The following is a 23,507-nucleotide window of genomic DNA, read 5'->3' as shown; positions in this document are numbered from 1 at the left end:
TTATTGCATTGATTCATGATTTAGATTTTGCCAAGAGCTAGAGGAGGGTAGAGGGGCACAGGTCCTTCAGATGATCAGAACTGAGATTAGGCTGGGCAAGGAGAGGGACGAGACGAGCTGAGGAAGCAGGTGAACATGGAGGGATCATGAATCTGGGGCCCACGTGGGGTCAATGAGCAGGTTTAGTACAAGTACTAGTAAGTGAGTGGAGAACCTAAAGGGCCAGAGGCCAAGGTCAGACATGAACAAGAGACCTTTGAAGGTACAATGATTACAGAACTGACAGGCAGAGGTATTGAATGAAATTATCATTAGTCCAAAGCGAATTTATCCAGAATTAGGGCAAGATTTGAATGGAGAGAAATTCCGGAAATCAAAGGCCTAAATCTTCAGGGAATGTGCAAGAGTAAGAAGGAGGTCCACAGATGGCAGGAAAAGCAGGGCAGTAAGAGCGATTTAAGGCTTAAAACAGGAAAGTTGTGTTTTTTTGGCATGAAATTAAGTGACAATTCTGGGAGTGACATCCTGTGAGGGGTGGAGGAAAGCTGAGCCACACCCTACGCCTAAGGATGAGTTGTGGACAGCAAGACTTAAGGAGAATCTGTGGCCTTAGAGAAGAACCAGGCTTTAGCTAAGGCAAATGGTTAGAGAATCAGGGAAGACGCTGAGCCTATAGGGGAAATTTTGCCTGCTGGAGGATTCCAGGTGCCCACCGGAAAGGGTGGGAGGTTGGGGATTAGTGGAGGGTTGGTCAGGATAGAGGAAGCTCAGAGCAGTCTGGGAATGAGAGCTTGGAGAGCTCAGATAAGCAGAGTAGAAGTTCATTTGGAGGCAGTTACCAAAGAAGAGAGGTTTGGGCACCTCTTGGAGACAGAATGAGCTTGAGGCTCCTAACCAGAATTCTACTGGAAAGTTGATTCTTCACGCACATAGAAACAGAGGCACAGGTTGGAGCAGTAGTGGAGGTGGCACTTGGTGACAGCGCGCCCACACGGGCTGAGGACCTGGCTGTGGGAGATCTCATTTTAGGCAGCACAATAAGCATGGTCTTTCAGTGCTCCAACCCAGGAGACTTGCATTTCCTCAACAGATCTTATAAGGCTGGATATCACAGAACAAAGTTTGATGATCAGATTGACTTGCATTTCCTCAACAGATCTTATAAGGCTGGATATCACAGAACAAAGTTTGATGATCAGATCACTGTAAACTTTCTCTGCAGTCTAGCAAATTTCTCTCCCCAAACTAACTTATTTTCTTTACTTTTATCTGTATGGATATTGTCTCTGCCAGGACTTACTGGCCAGATTTGGATGGGAAAATAAGAGAAGCATTAGTTCTGCGAAGCGTTAAAGTTCGACTCCTTATAAGCTTCTGGAAGGAAACTGATCCCCTCACCTTCAACTTTATTTCATCTCTTAAAGCTATTTGCAATGAAATAGCCAACTGCAGTTTGAAAGTTGTAAGTATTATCTTTACTGTTTTTAAATAAAAAGTGTTTATTCCCTGTGCGCATCCATGAAAGCTGTAAGCATACACATGAACTTACAGTAAGAACCAGCACAACAGTCTACCAAGTAAAAAATACTTGAAAAGATAGGGCAAGTAATTTTTCAAAAAAAAGTCACCTGCATAAGGGAGACTAGAACCTGAGTTTCCTGGTCTTCTCTCAGTCGAGCTCTCTTCACACACACACTCTGTTGCATCCTCTGCATGTTGACTGACCTACTTCATTCATGTAAGTGTTCTCGTTTGTGACAGCGTGACTGGCTGGGCACTGGAGCATGCACCAACACACTCTCCTCCAGTCCCAGAGTCCCCCTACCTGGGTTCCTGCTCCTGCCCCCGTGAGCCACATGCTAATCTATCTCTGAGTACCTTGAGGAAGGCAGGCTGGGAAGCGTAATCGCACTAAATGTGCTAACTCTCTAGCTCACCTTTGACCCTCCCCAGGTCCTCAGGGGTCACCCTCTTGCTGCCCTCGGGGTCTTTGCACGTGCTGTGACCTCTGCCTAGGACACTCTCCTTCTCCATGCTTTACCTGACTAATGCACACTAATCCTGCAGGTCTTAGCTTTTCCCAGCCCCCAGTTTATTAACTCAACAAATGTCTTCTGAGACCCTGCTCTGTCCCAGGCCCCCTTCTGGGTGATGGGGTTGTAACAGTAACAAGACAGACATCCTGCCTGCCTTCCTGGAGCTGAGGCAGACAGGCAATGAAAGAGTAACAAATGTTGTGTTACAACAGCTCATTATATTGATTTGTTTTCCTGCATTGCTCTTAAGAGATTATATTCATGTTGTCATGTGTACATTATTTGTTTAATACCCAATTCACCCACTAGACCACAGGTTCCCAAGGACAGAGACAAAGTCTACTGTGCCCTCAGAGGTCTCCTCAGGGCCCAGCACAGTGCTTGGCACACCACAGTCATGCAGTAAATATTCCTTAATGTAAGCGTGGGTGAAGGAGTGAGTGGATGCTGTAGCTGTCTACACTGCCTCAGTTAGAGGGTTTATCAGGCTACGCTACTGCCTGTTTAATTGTTCCCTCACCAAGTTCCAGCAAGACAAGAGCACTACTATGTTCCTCACCGTTATCTCTTCAGTGCCTGGCATGGTGATGAAATTAAGGTAATGCTAGCTGCTGTGAAAGCAAAATTAAATTAAATTAAAAAGGAACTCCCAAATCGCACTAGAACTTTAATTCTCATTCTCATTCAAGTGAAGCCCAAGCCGCCCTGGAGGGGGCAGGGGGAAAGAGGGGAGGGGAGGCCTCTTCTCCATGCAGCATTTAGGGATCCAAGACAACAGGGGTTGTGCCATCCACTATGTCACATGCTTCCTGGGGTGCCCTGAATGTTGATATCCCAAGGCTAAGCAGAAGAGGGAAGGTGGGGGACTACATGGGAGGCATTTAAGGGTTAGGCCTAGCAGAGTTGTACATCAATTTAGCCCTCATTCCTCAGCTTAGAAGTCATACACATGGCCACACTAATGGCAAGGGAGACTTATGAGTGTGGTCAGAAAGGCAGCTGTTCCCAGGAAGACAAAAAACAGGTTTGTGAATTGCCACATATGAAATTCTGGGCACCAACTATCCATTTTACTGTCTTCCCACATATAGAACCCTCATCCCCCCTCCTCCCCAAGGGAGAAAATGCAAAGTTCCATCCAGTCACTGCACAACTCAAAGTTTAGGATCACCCCATGATGTGTAGTTCTTGACATCAAGTCTGGATGCAATACGTCATGGTTCAGTGACAAAGGAAGTAAAAACAAAGCAAAGCAATAATCAACAAAACAAAACACAACACCCAAACCCAGGTGAAGGTTATCTCCCTCCCACACAACAGGGACAGGATAACCACAAAAAAACTCCATTCACGAAAGGGAAGATGGAAAGCCCACAGTGGTCACCAGTCCGCGGCAATTATAGAATCCTTCTGGGTAGGTATTTTTATGCAATTTTATTGAGATATAATCACATATGGGTAGGTATTATGGTTCTGATCAAGACCCCAGGAAATTTTTTTTTTTTTTTTTTTTTAAGAAACTAACAAACTAAGAATACTTTGTCCATCAAGAGGGAGATGATTGAACAACATTTTATTGTATTCATTTTATGAAATAATACACAGGTATTACAAAGAAAATATTATGACTATAGTAATTAACCTAGAGAAAGTTACATGATATACTAGGTGTAAAAAATTCTCTGAAAAAAGCAACTTAAATGGTAAATTAAACATTTGCAATCCTCTTCAGAGGCCAGCTGCTTTCTTTAACTTGGAAAAGTACCTATTTTAAGATTATTTGTAATTTGTGAAAATAAACAACTATTTAGATCTTTCCTAAAGATTCAGATACTTGGAGTGAGGCCTTGGAAATACTTTCTGAAATAAAAGTGTTATGACTTAAGTATATGTAGAGGCAGTTCCACATGCTGCTTAAAAATATTGGTTTTTCATCTGTTTTTGTTTTTTTTTTAATCTTCATTTTATTGAGATATATTCACATACCACGCAGTCATACAAAACAAATCGTACTTCCGATTATTTACAGTACCATTACATAGTGGTACATTCATCACCCAAATCAATCCCTGGCACCTTCATTAGCACACACACAAAAATAACAAGAATAATAATTAGAGTGAAAAAGAGCAATTGAAGTAAAAAAGAACACTGGGTACCTTTGTCTGTTTGTTTCCTTCCCCTATTTTTCTACTCATCCATCCATAAACTAGACAAAGTGGAGTGTGGTCCTTATGGCTTTCCCAACCCAGGAAATTTTAAGGCATGAAAAGTTAAAGAAGTATTTGACTCAGGCTCACGGTTTCTTTGGCAATGCAATTTTCACAGAAACTTAGTAGGCTTCTGATCTATTTTCTTCTAGTCATGCCCACATATCAGTAGCCACATCCAAAGTTTCTTGCTAACATAATTCCCAAAATCGATTAATTATGCTTCCTTGCCCAAATGCTTCTGCCTCTCACTGTCTCTTTCCTCTCTCTCTTTTTAATAGTAGTTTCCTTCAAGTCATCAGACTTGGGTGGGAAGGTTACACCAACTATAATTACACTTATTATCTACTCTCTGCTGCAAAGCTGAGTCTTAACTGGCCTTAGCCTCTTAAAGGATTTTTCAGACTTATTTTCTACCATTGGGGTCTAAATACATTCCTCTTTCCAAACCTTTGAAATACCAAAGTTCTGGTCTATTTTCTTTGATTTCTGCTTGCAAACCAGCAAATCCTTCTCTGAATAACAACCAACTTAAACTACAAACATTTTCTAATCCCCTGCCCTCTCGCTAAAAGTTCAGTATATATTTGTTCCATCAACAGATAATTGCAAATATTTTGCTACTCCATCAGATGGGTCTCCACCTTTTCATTCTTAAATATCAATTTCCTTGCTGCCTACTGCTCATTGGTAAATCAATGCCATATCTATCATTCATTAAGATCCTTTTTTTTTTTATTTTCCTGTTATGGCAGCACTCAACTACACATTGACTGGACATAGCAAGCACTTAATACTTTTTGAACAAGTGAAAGAATATTTTATCAATTAGCTGGGCACTGTGTTAAATGCTTTATATTTAATACTCACAGCTTTTCCCATTTTACAGGCGTGGGATCTGAAACTCCAAGAGGTTAAATAATCTCCTTCCAAGACATTCCTAGTAGTGAAGCAAGATTCAAATAAAAGTCTTTCTAACTCCAGAGTCTGAAGCCCTTAAGAATTATACTCTACTGCCTCTACATTTAGAGCAGATCATTGAATTTACAAAGTTCTTTTTTGCCTTTTTTATCTATATTCAAAAAAATCATATACTACATCTGCTCAAAGAAGTGAGAAGTTACATATCTTGTTATAATCATGATTGTCAACAAAATATCAGATTAAATATTTAACTCATTCACAGCATTAAAATATTTTAAAAAGTAGAAATCATTAACAATTTCAAGACATAAAAATTTATAATTTACTATAAATATCCAAAAAAAAAGAAATGCTACTCACATGTATTTTCATCTTAATCTTCCTACCATTCTGGTAACATTGATGGAAAATAGAAATTCTTACCCCAATTTAGTAGGTTTGTAAACTGAGGCAGCCATGCACATGTCTGTGGGTTCACAAGTCAGTATAAGTATTGGAAATAAAAATGAGATGTATGATTACTACTATGGATCTGTTTGATAGGCCAGACTTGCAAATAAATCAGCCAGGAGTTGAATCATGTTGCAACCATGGTTTGGAATCAGAGATTGGGGATGAGAGGAGCAGCTGATATGACCACCAGAAAGCCCGGTGAGGGTCACAGGAGGATAGAATTAGACTATGTTCAATACCCTTCCATGGACAAGAAATATTTGATATATGTCAGCTCAGGGATGGCATTTTCTGGGTAATTTAAATGACATAAAGTGGTTCCAGAAAAAAAAAAAAAAAAAACCTCAAGTAAGGCATGGAACAGTGGGTAGTTCACCACTGTATTCCCAGTGTCTAACTTGATGTCTGGCCCAAAGTACTCAAAACATATTTGTTGAATGAAAGGACGAATGAGTGAATGAAGTCAAAGAAGGGTGCTAACAAAGGCGGGGTGATACAAATGGTTCTGTAAACCAGCTGGGAGAGCAGAGTCCAGGACAATCCCTGAATCCAAGAGCTGGTGGATGTGGAGTCCTTCTAGCCGTTTTCCATGTAGGTATGCTGGAAAAGGGCAGCAGCAGGATGCAGAGTCTGCCACGTTAAGTTGTGCCCTCTGGAGGTCGGTATCCTGGCAGCCAGAGGAGCACCACTGCCTGATTTACAAGGTGTAACAGGAGCAGAGAGGAGAGCATCTGGGCCTTTGGCACATGGTGCATCTGCCCCTGCCTCTTCTCTCAAATCCCCATCAGGCCTACTCAGGGTTTCCAACCCACCCACTGCATCCTGAGTCCACTAAGGCACCAATCAGCTGAAATCTCTGGGGTGTGGAATATTAAGTGCTCTCATTTCAGACTTGCAAGAAATTGCAAGAAAAGTAGAATCCATCATTTAACTTCTTCAGCATTTAATCGGCTTCATCTTTTCAAACACTGATGGATGCCTTACTTTAATAAATCAAACATTAACAGCCTAATGCTGCACATTTTTATAAAACAGAGAGCCTGATCTTCGTTTAAGCCAGGACATTGATCTCTAAGCATCAAGACAAGCCCAGGTGGAAGGCAAGCTTATAGCCTCAACATCGAGAACACAGATGGATGATGAGCTCTTCCAAGAAAAGTGGGTGCTGGGACCTTACATTACGGCTCTTCTGGTGCCTCTGAATACTGATAACAAAGGAGGGTCGGGGCTAAGCAGGTTATCTCTGTCCTCATAGTGGGGCAGACCCCTCCCCATCCTGACACATTTGCATCCAGGAGGAGCCTCATGGAAAGAGACTGTGTAACTCACAAGATTATCCCCTGCAGCTGGGGTTTTATTCTTTAATGAATTAGCAAATAACGTTTTAAAATGCCTTTGTTTGCTGTGATCTACACCGAGTGCCTAATGTATGATTTCTGCTCTCATTTCTATCACCCAGAAAAAGCCAGTTCCCTCTTTGGGGCCATATTTGATTTGAGCAAACGGGTTCTCACTAAAGCCTCAAGCTGTCACTCCTTCCCTGTCTTAAGTTAGGTTGTACATATTTTTTTCTTTTCCAAACCCTTCCTAATTGTACAATAGTATCTTCCTCCAAAGAAACAGTCAAATGTCTGGGCATGTTTATATTAAATAGATTATTCAAGCAAGGTGATGGCTGGCTGTTATTGATTACTAACCCAATTTGAATGAAGAGTCCCCAATGTGAACCTTTCAAACTGAAACAGATTTTACAGAATTCAAGAACTGAGGAAAGAAGTGATCCGGGCAATATTGCCGATAACCATGTTGAGCGGGAAGATGTTCCTCTGTGTTGTGGAATAGTTGGTTCTTAGGTAATGTATTTTGGCCTATGCACCACTGATCTCAGGGTTTTACAAAAACTCAGAATTTTCAGGGCTGGAAAGGACCATGTATCACCTCCTTTGTCACCTCTTTCCCATGCCTGAAGGATAAGAGGGAGATCAACTCTTCATTTCCTAAAACCAAGTTTGAACCCTTATAGTTTAAAGGCTGTGAATGACTTCTCCATGTCTAGGCATCATCCTGTTTTACTCTCTGGCTCTTCGTTCCTTCAAACACACATGATTCTACAGCTGTGAGCCATTTCAGAAAGATTCCATGCTGTTCTGAAAATGTTAAATATTTTCCAGTGTGGAGGAGACCCGAGACCCTGGCCTTTGCCTTGCATCTCCCTGTGAGCTCATCACAGCCTACGCCTCATCTGAGCATTTACTGAGTTCACAGATGCCTGAGGCAAGACATGGCCACTGCTGCTTCCAGCTGCCCTGTCTTCCTTGTCTTCTCTCCCCCATCCTTGGCCTTTGATGAACCGGAATGCTGCCTTTTGGTTCACATTTAAGTCGAACTTCAGGATTCATGGTTTGAAGTTGTGATTTTTTATTTTTTTATTTTTTTGAGTTGCCTATTCGAAGAGCTTGTAGACCTAGGTGTTGAGATGGGAAGTATTTTCTCCTTTGGCAAAATCTCCTTTGACCTTTGCAAATCCCCTGTTTAATCATCTAGTCATTGAGATGGGCCTGCTGCTTCTTATAATGAATGCAATATATAAGAATATTCATTCAGTTCACTGGCATGCTTGACAGAAAGCACCCTGAGGCAGACTTCAAATGCCAGTGCACCCTGATGAATAAGACAAAGAGAATTAAACAACCTTCTGGCCCTCACCCTGTTGAAAGAATGAAGTTTGTGTTCATTTTGTAGCTTAAAAGTGTTAATTATAGACCTAGTTGAGCATGCTTATTTTCTCTCTTGTTGCCTATATAGACTTGAGAACAAAAATAGCTTCATCTATATGAAGTAACAACATTGTAGTTTTAATAACCCAATATGAGGTCTATTGTGGACATTTGGATAATACATGCTTATGTGGTTTTGAACAAGGCTAAAAATGTTCTTTATTCACCTGCTTTATTCTCCTGTCTTACAGAAATTTTTTGATCTGGAAAGAGAGAATGCTTGTGCTACAAAAGAGCAAAAGAATAACACCTTTCCTAGATTAAATCGCAACAAGTACATGGTGACTGATGGAGCAGCTTATATTGGTAGGTGTTGGGGCTATAAGCCTCCCTAGGGAATCATCCAGTTTAGTGGTGGTCACACTGTGCTTTCATCCTCCCATCGTAAGGAAGGAGGGCCTTGGGAGCCACTGCTGGCAAGTGGGGTTGTCTAGGAGGAGGTCAGGAAACAGGAGACTGAGAGCAGAGAGTTCTTCAATCAAACATTTCCTCTTTGGCGTGATTTATATACTAGGATTCCACATACCATGTCTTTGATAAATAGCTTGCAGCAAGTCTCGGGTCCATTTGAGTCATTTTATAAGTTGAGTAGTTGATTGACTCAAGAAAGGTGAGTGCTGGCACTAGAAGGAGCACAGTGCTCGTTGTTCTCCCACTTTGCCACAAGCCAGCCTGTTGTGAGGAATGGGGAAGTGAGCAATGTAGTGGCTAAGTGCCCTAACTGACAACCTGTCACTGCCTAGGCAACAATCCCACCCCTGCCATTTTCTAAATGTCTCACTTGGGGCAATTTACATAAACTCTCTAAACCTCAGTTTTCTCATCTTTAAAATGGGACAAATTAATAACAGTTTCTCCATCACTGGGTGATGTTTAAATGGGATCATATATGCAAAGCATCTTACACAATTAAAGCACCTGGCACTTAGATGACACCCAGTTAATATTAACTATTATTGCAGTTAATATTAACTATTATTATTAAGGTATTCTCCAGATGCAGAAATTAGATACACTGGTGGAATGATTTATTAATCTATCAAATCTATCCTAATTTCCCTTGATGCACATAAGTTCAGGGTAACCCTTTAACTGGTACCTTCACAGACATAGTGGAAATTATTATCTATGAAAAGAAGGCACTTAAATCCAGAAATAGCAGTGTGACTATTACATTGGACAGCTGAAGTGACAGTCTTCAAAGCAGAAAATAAAAATGTATATGTATGGAAAGTAAGTACAGAGTCTGTATTAATTTTTTCCCCTAATTTAGTGAGTAAAAAATACATCTTATATTTTTAGTGCCTTTATTTTTGCAAAGCACTTTATTCATCCTATTTGATTCTCTTAACAACATTGCCAATAGGGAGGGCAGCTTTTATCATCTGCAGTTTCGAAATGAGGAAATTGGGCCCTAAGACTTTAAATGACTTAGGATGCAGATGTAAGGGGTAAAGAAGGTGGGTCTAGAGTCCAGTGCTCCAGACCCCTCCCCACCTTCAGCTTTTCAGAATATATCACATCAGCCATGTGGAAAGCTATTAACTCCTGGCTCAATGTGAAGATGTTCTGTCTTTTTCTGATTTTAGTAATTATGATATCACATTAGTAGGATAGAATATTGGAGTATTTTTAATGTATATCATTCTGTTTGTTCTAGAAGATGAGGGTATTATTTTATTCCTGTTGTCCCTCTCAGTGACCCAATATGTGATTATTTGGATTTTCATATATTCATCAATGTATAGAAAGTAGAGTGGAATCAGCTGCATGTTAAGCAAGTGACAAAAAACAAATTTAAAAGAGGATTTTTGTTTTGTTTTGTTTTATTTGCTCAATTGTTGGGAAACCTAGGAGTGAATCAGGTTTCAGACACAGCAGGCTTTAGGGAGTCAATCTGGACATTTTACATGTGGGGTTTACTTAAAGTGAGGTGCTGTGTGTGAATTTGGCAGTTATTTGTACATCTAAATGCCCTTTTTAGGAATTAAATAAGTGCTTGGGAGTCAGGGGAACCTGTATTTGAATTCCAACATTGACACTTACTAGCTGGAAAATGACGGAAATTTCTGAATCTCTCGGATCCTCTGCTTCCTCACCTATCAAATGAGGAGAGTAGCACTTTTGGAGTCAGCATGATGGTTAAATGAGACAGTGTGTGAAAAGTTCCTAACACTGTCTCAGATCTATTTAGATTCATAGCAAATATTGATTCCTGGCTCTGTCCCATCCTCTTCCCTATCTAATGCATTTTAATAATGAGTTCATTTTCATGTAACATTCCAGCAAAACATTAATCGCCTTGAGTGAAGCATAGTTCTGTAAAACTATTCAAAGAGCAACAAGAGAGAAAAAGTCATTGATAATTTAAATAATCATCAGCAAGTTCTGGAAATCTTTTAAGTCATCACTCAGATATTTACTGAGGATGTGGAATTATGGCTCCGTTAAGTTTTCACGAGACTTACAGAAGAATCCCCAAACCGGTATTATCTCTCTGATTTTTTATTCTCCGGAGTATATTTGAGTCAAGCTCGGCAAACTTGGCTGGAAGATTGTTTGAATTATTTAAGGGCTGACAAGGGGGTGTTAGGTTAATTGGAGGCCCTCCCCTGGCCCGCTGAGGCCCATTTCAGACCTTCCCCAGTGAGCTCATTTGCACCTTCACCATTTTATTCCTCGGGGTGACACTATAATTCTCTTGGCAACTGGGGCTCAAAAATACATTTTAAAGCCGAAGTGGCAGTCTTAAAAAAGCTCGGTGAAATCACATCCCAATTAAAAACAGACTGAAGCGTGCATGTGATTTTGAAGTTTAACCAAACCATTAGGAAATAAGAGGTAGGAAAAAATGATCACGGCAGTGTAGGAATTCCTCGGTAGACCTGTGGCAGCTGCCCGGAGCTAGAGTTACTGAGAATAACCTAATTAAAGCTTCTGAGAACCAATCTAAAGTCAGGCTCTTGGCTACATCCATTGTATTGAAGAGAAAAACCTGATTTCACAGAAAGTGGCCTCAAAATCTCATCTTTTTCTCCTTGTCTTTTTCCTCTCCCCAAGCCATTTCTATGTGTTTCCTTTAGATAGTGTGTCCACCAATGAAGGAGCAAGGATCTCAGTGTGGTTGTCACATTCCTGACCCTGAGGGGCAGACACTGTGGCCCAGGGAGCTGTGCCCCAATTAGCATCAGAAAGGACGCCTTCACGATCAGGGGTGCTAGAGAACAGAAGCTCAGGTGTGGCTGTGGCTCCCACCTGGCTTAGAACCTCAGCTCAGATACATTTTTAACACTGCCTTGGCCAATTCACCCAACCTCCCATGCCTTAGTTTTGTCCTCAATAAAATGAAGTTAGTATGACTACCTCGTAGGACTGCAGTGAACATTGCATGAGAAAATGTGATGAGATAATGTATTTACTGTCCCTGATAGAGTGCTTTGCACTTAGTTATAGGGTTGGGGCTTTAGTGTCTTGTCCAAAGTCCTTGAAAGGCATGCTAGCCACAGCGCCTTTGTTTATGGAATGAGTAGAAGGGGCCACCTGCCATTGGACACCTGGTAGCTCTCGGTCTGCAGTTGGTACCAACCCCCAGCTTTGTGGCCTGAGCCTGTGTTAACCTGGTGCTGAGCATTTCCACAGACCCAGGGCCTCTGAGCACGGCCCAGCTTCTAGGAGTGCACAGTCAGGAGCACAGCACCGGGAAAGGGAGGGTCTGTGCAGAGACCCCAGCACAATATTATGAGCCATTTGGAGGACAGTCCGCTCATCTACAGCAGTAAAACTGGCCCCAAAGTATGTCTATCATGAAGCCATTGACAACATCATTGTGGGGGGTGTGTGTGAGAGAGAGAGACAGACAGGCAGACAGAGACAGAGAAACACACAGCAAGAGAGAAGAGGGCAGAGAACAGGGATGGAGATCTTTCTATACGCTAGCATTTGATTTAGGGGCCTGATATTCTTAGGCCCTGAGGAATAATTTGGGGAGTAAAATGAGGAACAAGGGAACTACCTTCCAATATTCCAGGGGGTGCCATATGATAAAGGGATTTGATATGAGTGGGGACTCCGGAGAGCAGAGCCAAAAGGATGAAAGCTATAAAGGAACAGATAATGGGCTCTCTCTCCAGATTACCTTCTCCCAGAAGCTTCTCCCACAGATGACTGCAGGAGCCAAAGATCTCAGCATCCTACTCAACAGGCACTCCTGGAAAGATGTCCGAGGGAGCCACTGAGGGAACAGCAGGTTAAGCTCTACACTTCAAAAGCTTTCCCTTTACAGAACCAGCTCTTAACCAGAGAGGAGAGCACCACAGGTTGCTGAGGCCAGATTCAGCCTGGTGGTAATTTATGAAATAATTTTGTCAGTCTTAACATGGCTAAACCTTTTCTTAGTGGAAGCAATTCTTAGTTCATGGTATTGTAGATAGTTCATGGAGTTGGCAGACCTGGGTCCAGCATTTACTAGCCATGTGACATGAAGCAAATTTATTTACCTCTTTGAGCCTTACTCTCCTCGTTTATAAAGTGGAGGTGAATCTATCAACCGTATGAGATAATGTATACAGAAGACCAAGAATAGCGCTTTGCTCACTGTAGGCACTCTATAAATGATAGTTCCTCTACCCTTTAAATCCCGTATATCCCAACCCCATCCCTAGCTCCTGCCCTCTGGAGTCCCCATGAGCTCCAGTACTCTAAATATATCTTATTCCCACATATATGTCGTCCTGATTTGGGGGGTATAGCTCCTACTTTTGTTAATTGATAGATTTCTATGCATTTCACATTACTTAACTAAATGCTCCTTCTCTGACATATAAAGCCAGAGTTAGAAAGTCCTTCTTTCTTGCCCTCCTGGCATTGTATACATACATCTCTTGCAGCATCTCATATGCCTTGTACTATAAGTGTATGCATCTCTACTGGACTCCTTGAAGGAAGGTTCTGTCATTTTCAGTTGTATATTCCTAATTCTGAATATAGTACCCAGTAGATAGTAGGCACTCAATAAATATGTGTTAAATGAAGGACAAAGAAGATCAAAGAAATAAAGAATACTGAATCCTCCTGAAGAGAAACTTTTGCTCTCCTTCTGGATTCCTCCTCCCCCTTGGATAAAACTATCTTAATTTTCCAGGGCTGCTGTAACAAAGTACCACAGGCTAGTTGGCTTAGCCAATTGGAAATTTATTGGCTCAGAGATTTGGAGGCTAGAAGGCCAAAATCAAGGTGACGGCCGGGCCAGGCTTTCTCTGAAGCCTACAGGGTTTGGGTGGCGGCTTGCCAGCAATTGCTCTCTGCCTCTGTCATCTGGCCGTCTCTTGCTCACTGTCCCTGCATCTGTCATCTGTCTCTCTGTCCAAATTTCCTCACCTTGTAAAGATGCTAGTCATAATGGATTAGTGGCCACCCAGTTTGGCCTCATCTTAACCAACAACGTCTTCAAAGATCTTCTTTACAAATAAGTTCATATTCAGAGGACTGGGGATTAGGACTTGAACGTATCTTGTTGGGGGACATGGTTCCGTCCATAACAGATACCAAAGACAAGAGATCAGTGTGGGCGCCCTGGTGCAGTCACGCCCTTTGATCTGAGGGCGGTAGACATGAGGGGCCCGTCCTGGGGCAGCTCCCACCTTACTCCCCAACTCCAGGCAGCTGTACCCCAGAGCCTGCTCTCACAGCAGCTGCCCAGAAACCTGGCCTGAGCGGCCTGGGACCCAGAAACAGGAAATGATTTACAAACCAAGCAAGGAGAGTTTTGTGTATTCAGTTAGAAACTGCTGCTTCCTCTCCAGCTTCAGCTGCTTCTTTGATGTGGAAGCTTTTGAGCATTATAATTAGAATCCCTCATTTGTACATATGGATTAGATGTTGTCTCTTTGAGAAGGTAGTAATTGTTCACAGGATTTTTAAGTGTATTCCTATATATTTTAAATGTTGCTGTATTTAGCATGTCTTGTAAATGTCAATAAGAAATAACATTTACAAAAAAGAACAGCAGATTCCTTGTTTTGAGTTTCAAGTTGAGCAAAGCTGAAGAAAATGCCAAAATAATATGCAAATATTAATACGCCATATGTAAGGCTTCTTGGAATTTTTTTTCTGAGCTGTCAACACAATTCACTCTCCCTGTTGTTATTCCTGGGTGTTGATTTTATAATTTTTTTTTTTTAACAAAATCTGCTCTGTATTTCATCATATTAGGAATAGTCCCCCATGGATATTAACCCCTTACCATTATTTCCTTTGTTTGTTTGCAGGAAATTTTGATTGGGTAGGGAATGATTTTACCCAGAATGCTGGCACAGGCCTTGTTATCAACCAAGCAGATGTGAGGAACGACACAAGCATCATTAAGCAACTTAAAGATGTATTTGAAAGGGACTGGTATTCGCCCTATGCCAGAACCTTACAGCCAACCAAACAGCCGAACTGCTCAAGCCTGTTCAAACTCAAACCCACCTCCAACAAAACTGCCACGTACAATGCAAGCGGGAGGGAACCCCTGAGTGTACAGCATGAGTGAACGCATGGACCAGCGGCTCTGAATTTCCTATGTACGTGTAAAGGACTTGAGGAGAGAAAAACAATTTAATATGTCTTTTTTTTAAAGGAAAAAAAGCACAGTTATAAAAAATGTTCTCTGAACTACATATAATATCTATCTAACAATGTTTTAGCGCCATGTGCACTAAATTTAAGACTTTTATACTTATTACTTCTGACAGAGAATGTCATTTCAGCTTAGAAGTTAGTTTTTACGTTTGCATACAAATTTTAAAACCTAAGATTCCTCTTCCTTTCTAGTTTTAGAGCTTTTTCTGCTGACCCACCTGGTCAGTTCTTAGGAAGCTTAGCATGAGTTAAGCTCTTTAACACCTTTCTGAGAACTGCTAATGTAAAGAGCAGAGTGAGGATTTTGCTTGGAGAGGGGACTGATGAAAGCAAGTATTTATTCTTATAAAACATCTCCAACACACATGCAGTCATCTAAGTATAAACAGCCCTCAAAACTCTCTAAAAAATTTACCTTTTTGCCTCCTCGTCAGTTTCTTCTAATATCATAGGTTTTATTTTATATCACTTTTCACAAAATGTTATTGTTATTATATAGAGTCCCTAAATTCACCTGAACATTATTTCCAAGTATGATAATATCTTTTGAAAATGCATGAATTCCTCAGAACGGATACAAACTAGAGGTGGGAGTCTTTAATTTTTACTTTTCAACTGCATTTTTTTCTACCAAATTGGTATTTTAAAATCACAGCCAGCAATATGTGTAGCATTTTTTTCTCTCAAACTTAGAAAAATTATGTAGCTACCTGCAAATATCCAGCAAACTATTAAGTCTACGTTATGAAAATAAAGTAGTTTTTCACATTTTTTTAATTTACGGTGTTAAAAAGGAAAGATCTTTATGCTTTTTTAATTTCTTTAGAATCAGTATGCTGTAAAGAGTATGCCAGCAAATGTTTATAGAGCTATTTAATATACCTTCTGCTATTTAATATACCAAATGCTTTTCGGAGAAATGCAATTTAAATACTGTGCTTAACATATTTTATTAAGAAACTAAGATATGGTTGGATGATTGTTCTATAATGTCATTGTGTGCTGGTGTTTTCTATCGATGCAATGGAGAGAGAGCAGCTTGGCCAGGGTGCTCAGTCCTCTCTCAGAGGCCGGACAGACCTTCACCCCTTGGCTTCGGGTTTCTATTGATAACGTAGGAACGGTAATAACTCACCTACCTCACAGGGATGATGTGACGGTAGGAAACATTTATAACTTGTTTTGAAATCAAAAGAGCCTATATAAATGCTAAGCATTATAATGTATAATATCTTTCTTGAAATCATAATCTTTGTGGTATCTTAATATAACCAACACCGGATCCTTCCTAAGAACCCAGAAGGGAAAACAATTCCACAGCTTCCAGTTGCAAATGTGGATGGAAAAAAAAAAAAAACGAAACACAGCAACACAAGAACCCTGGCAGAGACCTAAGTTATCCTCATTTCAATGGAACATTTTGTCGGGTCACATGGCATAAATAACATCAATACAAAATCAGACATTGTTCCAAGGACCGCCCTTTGGGACCAGCAAAGACATGTGTTTTCAGAGCAAAGAAAAGCAATCTCAATTTTTTTTTTCCTTTCCAGAGACTTGGTTTCTAATGTGCCAAAAGAAATGATGGAGGAATCCATGGTCTTATCCAGTGGGTTCCCGTGGGTTAGAAAGGGAGCTGTTAGTGATCCAGTGATTGGATGGCTTCTTTTCTTGTTGTTTCCAAGTACTCCTTGGCTGGCTGTCAAACCAGTCAATGAAGAGAGTTGGAGAAGAGCTGTACTTTTAAGGGTAGTATGGTTCCTCAACAGTGAACACCCCAAAGACTCTGAATATTTAACATATACCCTACTCTGATTAGAATAGGAATTTATCTTGCTAGTCATCACAGTGAAGTAAACGGTGGTTTTCATGATGATTAAATCAGAAAGAAAGGAAAGATTAGGGGTGGAGACAAACAAACCTACCAAGCTCACTTGGTAGTTCACTGAGAAACAAGCTGGGTTGGGTTTGAAAAGGACATCTAAAGGGAGAAGGGATGGTTGTTTCCTTGTTCTCAAGTTTTCTCCTGGAGTACTGGGACGCGAGTGAGCTTGGCATGGTGGGGCCCCTCACTGTCACTCTCTTTTGCATGTGATAGAAGAGAATTTTGTCCTTTATGAATGGCCATCATTGCCACTTCCTTCTGAGTCCCAGCAAAATGGTAGCACCAGGAACTGTGTCCTGGGACTTTCTGCCATGCACCACCAGCATCAGAGGCCTCTTCACCCAGCAGGCCCCCTATCAGCGGGGGTCAGCAGCAGCAGACAGGCCACTGGCTCTGGGAGGCAATGCTGGCCTTCGGTGACAGCTGGGAAAATGACCCTGTGCAGAGTCATAAATGGGTCTGGGTCTCTTAAAAGGGCATTTCATTCTGTAGAACTTTCTTTTTAATTTGGGCCCTTTGCCTACCCCTCAAGAGGTGACACTTTGCACCTGTGCTAAATAAGCTACCAACTTCCATTTATTTTTTCCCCATAAACATCCCAGGAATTACTTCCTGAGAGAAAAAAAAGGCAAAACAACATTCTGAGACTATATGATGAATGTCTATGCCAGAAATGATGAAGTGAAAGTGACTATTAACATCCATATTTTTCCCCATAAATATTCCAGGAATCATTTCCTAAAAGCAAGGACACTTGGGTTTGAGACCAAATCCTGGATTTCTGTGCCACTAACATTAACCTAGTGCCTTATTTATTCTCAAACATTGATGTTAAGCGGTGGTTCGCTATATGAGAATACCTCTGTTTATTGTGTAGTCCAATATGACCTTATGATGGGGCTCCCAGTTGACTCTTGCTGGAGTAGCAACAGCTTTACACAGCCTGCTCTCTTCTCAAGCCACAAAACCTTTATCACCCCCCAAATTCAATCAGTGACACACACTGTCAAATATCAATACTGTTGACCCTCACCACATTGTCCTTGGCTCCTGGCAAGTCAAATAATTGAATCATAGAGTATCAAACCAGGGAGAGGAAGTGGAACATTCTGCAGTTAGATCCGTGCTCTGTAAACACCATACTTCAGCATGGTTTGGGTACCTGAACATGACAGAACTGAGGCACACTGAAAATGTTCATGCTGTCATCAAAGGACCTGGTAAAGAGATGTTTTCATGGACTTCCAAGGTCCTGTAGAACATAGAACAAAACCCAGTGTCCTGAAAAACTGTCAGAGCAGACTCAGTAAAAGAAACAAAAGGGCTATGGAAAACATTTCCATCTGTGTGGCACTGGGCACCTCTTCGGCCCACAGAACTTTTCCCAGTAAGGCTCTATCTGTGCTGCTGTTTGTCTTACTTCTGATTTGGTTCTCAGTCCAATGGGTCTGATCACGTTTTTGGGTTGATCTTGCCCTTTGCAAAATGTGTTTTGTTAATGCAGTTACTGGTTGGTTAAAAGTGCCTCATCAAACCTGGGACTGAAAAAAGCTCATTTCCCACCAGCCTGTGGGTCTTTTAAAGTCTTTCAGAGATTTTTGTTTGTTTTTAGAGTCTTTTACTGAACTAAATTCCAGGGAAAAAAATTAAAAGGCTATAAGAATTTCTTGATAAGATCAGACCTACGGTCTGACTGTCGCAGGAGTTCCATCTCAGAATCTGCCTTTTATTTTTTTCACGTGTATGACCATTTGTGTGAGTTTTTTTTGGTCTGAAAATCATCCCATTATTTTTAATATTTAAGAAATGTAAAAAGCTACCTTTACTCTCAATAGAACAGTCATTTTCTTTAATGAAAGATGCTTTGCTTTTGGTTGTTAAAGCTCAATCCCTTTTAAACAGCCCTACATATTGTGGACAAATGTGCAATTCTTTTGTTTTCTGTGCTTATTCCCAATGAACTGGTGCACTTTATTATAAGCCTTTTGAAGGAAAAAATTAATATAACTTCCATTTGGCCTAAGGTAAATTAGAGAGATTAATTCATATTCAACATTCTCCTCATTGGCTATGAGTTAGCACCCTTGCTTTTTCCTTTATATTTTGATAACTACATACTGCCATTTTTACCTTATTGATTTAAATTTGTGGAGGATTTTTAATAGCCTGGAAGTCAATCCCAGTTTACAGCCTAGTTTTCATATTTGAGAGAATGTCCATCTGTGGTTGAAACAAACATTTTCACAATGGTTAGAAGTTTCTTCAGAAGTTTCTTGAGATTGTAAAAACTAAATGTTCTTATTTCTGACTAACAGTCCACTTAGAGAGTTCTAAAAGGTCTCCAATCATTTATGCTTCTTTAGGCAATTTGATGAAAAGAAATGTGAGATTTAATAGGCTACCATGCATTTTCTTTTGCTATGTTAAACTGCTAAACTTCTAATTCTATTACAAAGGATATCTTGAATTTTTAATGTTTCTTTATGAAAATAGGATAAATTTGTACCTAGACATATCTATATTATTAACCCTGAGATCCATAAATAAACTGGTGTGGTAAAAGGCTGAATTTGGGGGAAATCATTAAAATTCTCAAATCTTTCACATAACCCAATGCTCAGTTTTTTTAGAAGTAAATATTATGTGGCTTTTTCATACTGTGAGATAAGGCATTTCTTTTTCTCCTCAGCTTGGTCCCACAACAAGCCAGTCTCTCATTAGTAACAACCTGTGCTATGATAAGTGGTTAATAAGGCAAATACAGAGAGCACAATGGGCTTTGGTCCCACTCTTTTGTAGATTAGCCCAATGAAGTATCTTGGTAACACTATACCTATCTCTATGGAAAAAAAAATAGTTTGTTCCTAATACGTGTTGGTTTTAGGTAAATAAATGGTCACTTTTCAGTGAAGAAACAGTTGTAAAGACCGCATTCTACACTGGCCAAGTGACAGAAAAGGTGTTCATGAAAACACAAGTTCAGTTGCCTCCCAAACTTACCAATCATGCTGTATTTTTTCCCATGCCTAAATCCATAATAAAATATGCCTGGGATGTGTTCAACAAGCCCATATTGAATCTCGGGTTGAGAGGATGCCCTGAAACCCATCTAAATGAGCTCTTCCGAATGCACAAATTCCCTTCCCATTTGGCTACTCAAAAGTAGAGGATCTATTCAAGGAAAACATATTTGGAATACTTAGCACAGTGCCTTTCACAGGAATCACACAAAGAATAAAATTTTGTTGATTTGCTAAAGTTATTTGTATCTGAGGCGAAGTCTTATCTCTGTGAGACTGCATGGTATGTGCATTGAGGTGATTGCCTTTTTATAAAAGGGGAGAAATCTGAAGGGGCACACTTTTTAAAAAAGTTGTCAATTGAGTGTTTAGCAAAGGCTTAACAGAGCAGATTTTTTAAATTTCCAATAGTCAATAATAATTTTATCTTACCAGCAGTTTCTGAATTCTAAAATTTCATGTTTTTATTTTTAATTGGGCTAACAGGTTGATAAGAAACAAACATGGACAAAGAGTCCAATTAAATCATAGTAAGGTGAAGATGATTTATGATTTATTTCTAATTCATATTAGAGAAATTAGTAAGAGAAAAAATGTTATCCTTTTGCAAAATGGATCTCTGGCTCTCAAACCCATTCCTCTTGGCCTTGGAAATATTGAAAAATTATTCATTCCCTTATGGATTCTGCTGCCTCTCATGGGTTTAAAATTTAATTATGAGGAAAATTTGAGAAATTCTGAGGTTCCTGTAAGACACAGCACAAGCAAACCAAGTTTCTCATTTAGAGGAACTCCACACAGGTGCACAACAGATCTCAATTTCCAGGATTACAAATATGGAACTTGTGTGTGACTTTCCAATATAAACGGGAGGAGCAGAGCTTTTTAAAGACAACTCAGAAAATATGATCCAACAACATTCATGCAAAACAAAGCTTGTTACAATTTCAGTTACTTTTTCTTAGAATGGGAATTATTTGCTTCTTTAGAAAGTGCTTTTTATTAAAGGCAACATCCCCAAAAATGTAATAAAAGAAAGGCAGCACTATGGTTTCAGGAACATTATAGTTTGATAGAGTGCTTATAAAATCCCCTGTGGGAGCCTGTCATTAAGACACAAAACTGTCACCAGCAGTAAAGTTGTATCTTATTATCTCTGTGTCCTGGTGTCCTGGGGAGACCATGCCCATAGCTCCAGTATGAGTAGAACCATATTCTCTGTCATTAAAGTTTCCACATTGGCCACTGTTGATGGCACCAAAGTTCAGTACCAGACTCAAAGAAACTCATTTTTAGTCCAGGGGGTAGCCTAAGAAAGAAGTACTCAGCAGTGGTATTCTTGTTTGATGGTACCTAGCCCAACTAATCAGAGGCCATCCTTAAGGAATTTGAATATGAGCTATAGAAAGTTAATCAGTAGCAGTAAGAGCAGCCAAGATAGACACAGAGAAAAGCCAAGTCACTCGAATGGTGCCACTTAAAGCAATAATGGCAACTGTTTCTGCAGCTCAGCCAACTAGAGTTCTGGTCAATGCACCATTTCTGCTCTTAGGATATTGAGGTAATAATTGATTCCAGAACAATGAGGCTGGACTTTGTAGTTACTAGATTGCCTCCTATCTTCCCTATTTTCTTATGTCTCATTATAAATAAACTCACATTAACCAAGATATCCTGACTGTGTGTCTGTTCCTTGCAAACTGATGGGGTCCAGCACACTTACTAAAGTTAAAGCTCCCCCCACTTTTAAGTAGCTTGGAAGTAAATAAGGAAAAGAAAAGAATGATGTATACAATATGTATTCAGAAAGCCTATGTTATGCCTCAGTGTGATGATTAGTTTTACATGTCAACTTGCCAGGTTATAGTTCCCAGTCATACGATCAAACACTAATCTAGATTAATTTTGATTACACGTAAGCTCATGTTGGCTATCTGAATGGTGATTCACCTGGATCCATTCGATAAATCTTTAATAGCAAATCAATAGTAACCAAATATCTTATCCTTATAAAGATAAATTGGAAGTATTGAGAATGGAAATGGAAAAAAATAAAACATTTAGGAGATAACTACATGATCGACACAGAGCTCCTTAGAGCTGGAAGAGAAATTAGAACGCTTGAAGCCCATACGTGTCATCTTTTTATATGGGGAAAATGAGGCATATGGCACATGGTGACTTACGTAGGGGAAAAGATGCATTATAAATTTAGATAATGTCTTAAAATATATATTCTGATTGACTTAATAAATGCAAATTTGCTAATAATATACTGCATATTTGAAGCAAATAAGTTCTTCATGGGGATTTGTAGAAGGAAGTTAAACCAGTCCTAAGTGGTTTAACAAAGGAGGATGAGTCTTTAAGGTGCCATCTGAGGAGGAGGTGAGGGTTATGAGGCAAGGGCAGAGTTAACTTGGCACATCTCCCAATTAAAGTTGGGAAGAGGTTAATAATATCAGAAGAAGGTCTATAGTTAAGTGTTCTGTTTTACATGTAGCCCATTGTGGGCACTTGTTCAAAGGCAAAAAGAGTGCCATAAAAACTGTCATTTAATTTTGCAAGTTGAAAACAAAATTCTGTATTTTGGAGCTTCTCAGCCAGGTATTCTGTAGTTATTTTTTATAAAAAGTTTTCATGAGATAAAATACTTTATGTGTCTAAATTCTGCAGATAGTCAAATAACACTAAACTGTTACTATACTTCTGTAATTAGGGTAGCCTACATTATACCACAGTGTGATGATTCATTTTATGTGTCAACTTGTCAGCTATAGTACCCAGTCATCCAGTCAAACACTAATCTAGATGTTGCTATATGAAGGCATTTTGTGGATATGATTAAATTCTATAATCAGTTGACTTTCAGCACAAAAGATTTTCCTCAGTAATCTGTGCCTGATCGAATCAGTTGAAAAGCCTTAAGGTCAGAGATGAGATTTCCCTGAAGAAGAAAAAAGATCCTCCTGAGGCTTGCAGCTTCAGTTCCTGACCGAGAGTTTCCAGCCTAACCTTCCCAATGGTCTGCCCTACAGATCTCAGACTTGCCTGGCCAGCCCTACAAACATGTAAGCCAATTACTTGCAATAAATCTCTTTATATATATAATTCTATTGTTGCTGGTCACCATGCCAGAGGTAAAAGATATTGCTAGAGGGTCTTATGTCAGCAGTTGAATTATCTGATCAGGAACAAATGTCACTTTGGCTCATAATACAATGACCAGAACTGTCCCTGCTTCATGCTAGGAAGTATAATATATTTCACACCCCTGGAATGGTGGAAAAACAAAAATATTTACTGAATAGTATTAATGACTACCACAGTTCATTACAAAAATGCAAACTTCTCAATAGGCTTCTCATTTAGAGTCAGGACAAATTCATGTGGACAGAAATTAAGAATGATTAAGAATATATTAGAATTCAACTTCTGGGGAAGATGGTGGAATAGGGTGTGCCAGGACTCAGTCCTTCCACTAAAACAGCTATTAAACAGGCAGGAACTCTCTGAAATAACTGTTTTGCCTCCAGAGACCAGAAGAACACTGTACAGCATCCAGGGAAGAGCAGGAAAAA

At 40.0% G+C, this 23,507-nt stretch overlaps 1 protein-coding gene across 5 annotated transcripts in view; it reads left to right on the top strand.

Annotated features, from left to right (window-relative positions):
- PLD5 (phospholipase D family member 5) overlaps positions 1 to 21,546 on the top strand; it is a 415,628-nt gene extending 394,082 nt beyond the window's left edge. For all 5 annotated transcript variants that reach the window (XM_037822072.1, XM_037822078.1, XM_037822088.1 and 2 more), the window contains 3 exons: positions 1,294 to 1,462; positions 8,592 to 8,706; positions 14,667 to 21,546. In XM_037822072.1, coding sequence (XP_037678000.1) covers positions 1,294 to 1,462; positions 8,592 to 8,706; positions 14,667 to 14,932 — 550 coding nt within the window. In that variant the 3' untranslated portion in view covers positions 14,933 to 21,546. The remainder of the gene's footprint in view (positions 1 to 1,293; positions 1,463 to 8,591; positions 8,707 to 14,666) is intronic.
- The last annotated feature ends 1,961 nt before the right edge of the window (positions 21,547 to 23,507 follow it).

Source organism: Choloepus didactylus, chromosome 2 (assembly GCF_015220235.1).
Source record: "Choloepus didactylus isolate mChoDid1 chromosome 2, mChoDid1.pri, whole genome shotgun sequence".
Classification (NCBI taxonomy): domain Eukaryota; kingdom Metazoa; phylum Chordata; class Mammalia; order Pilosa; family Megalonychidae; genus Choloepus; species Choloepus didactylus.
Note: the sequence above shows the minus strand (reverse complement) of the source record. Positions and strands in the feature narration are given on the sequence as shown.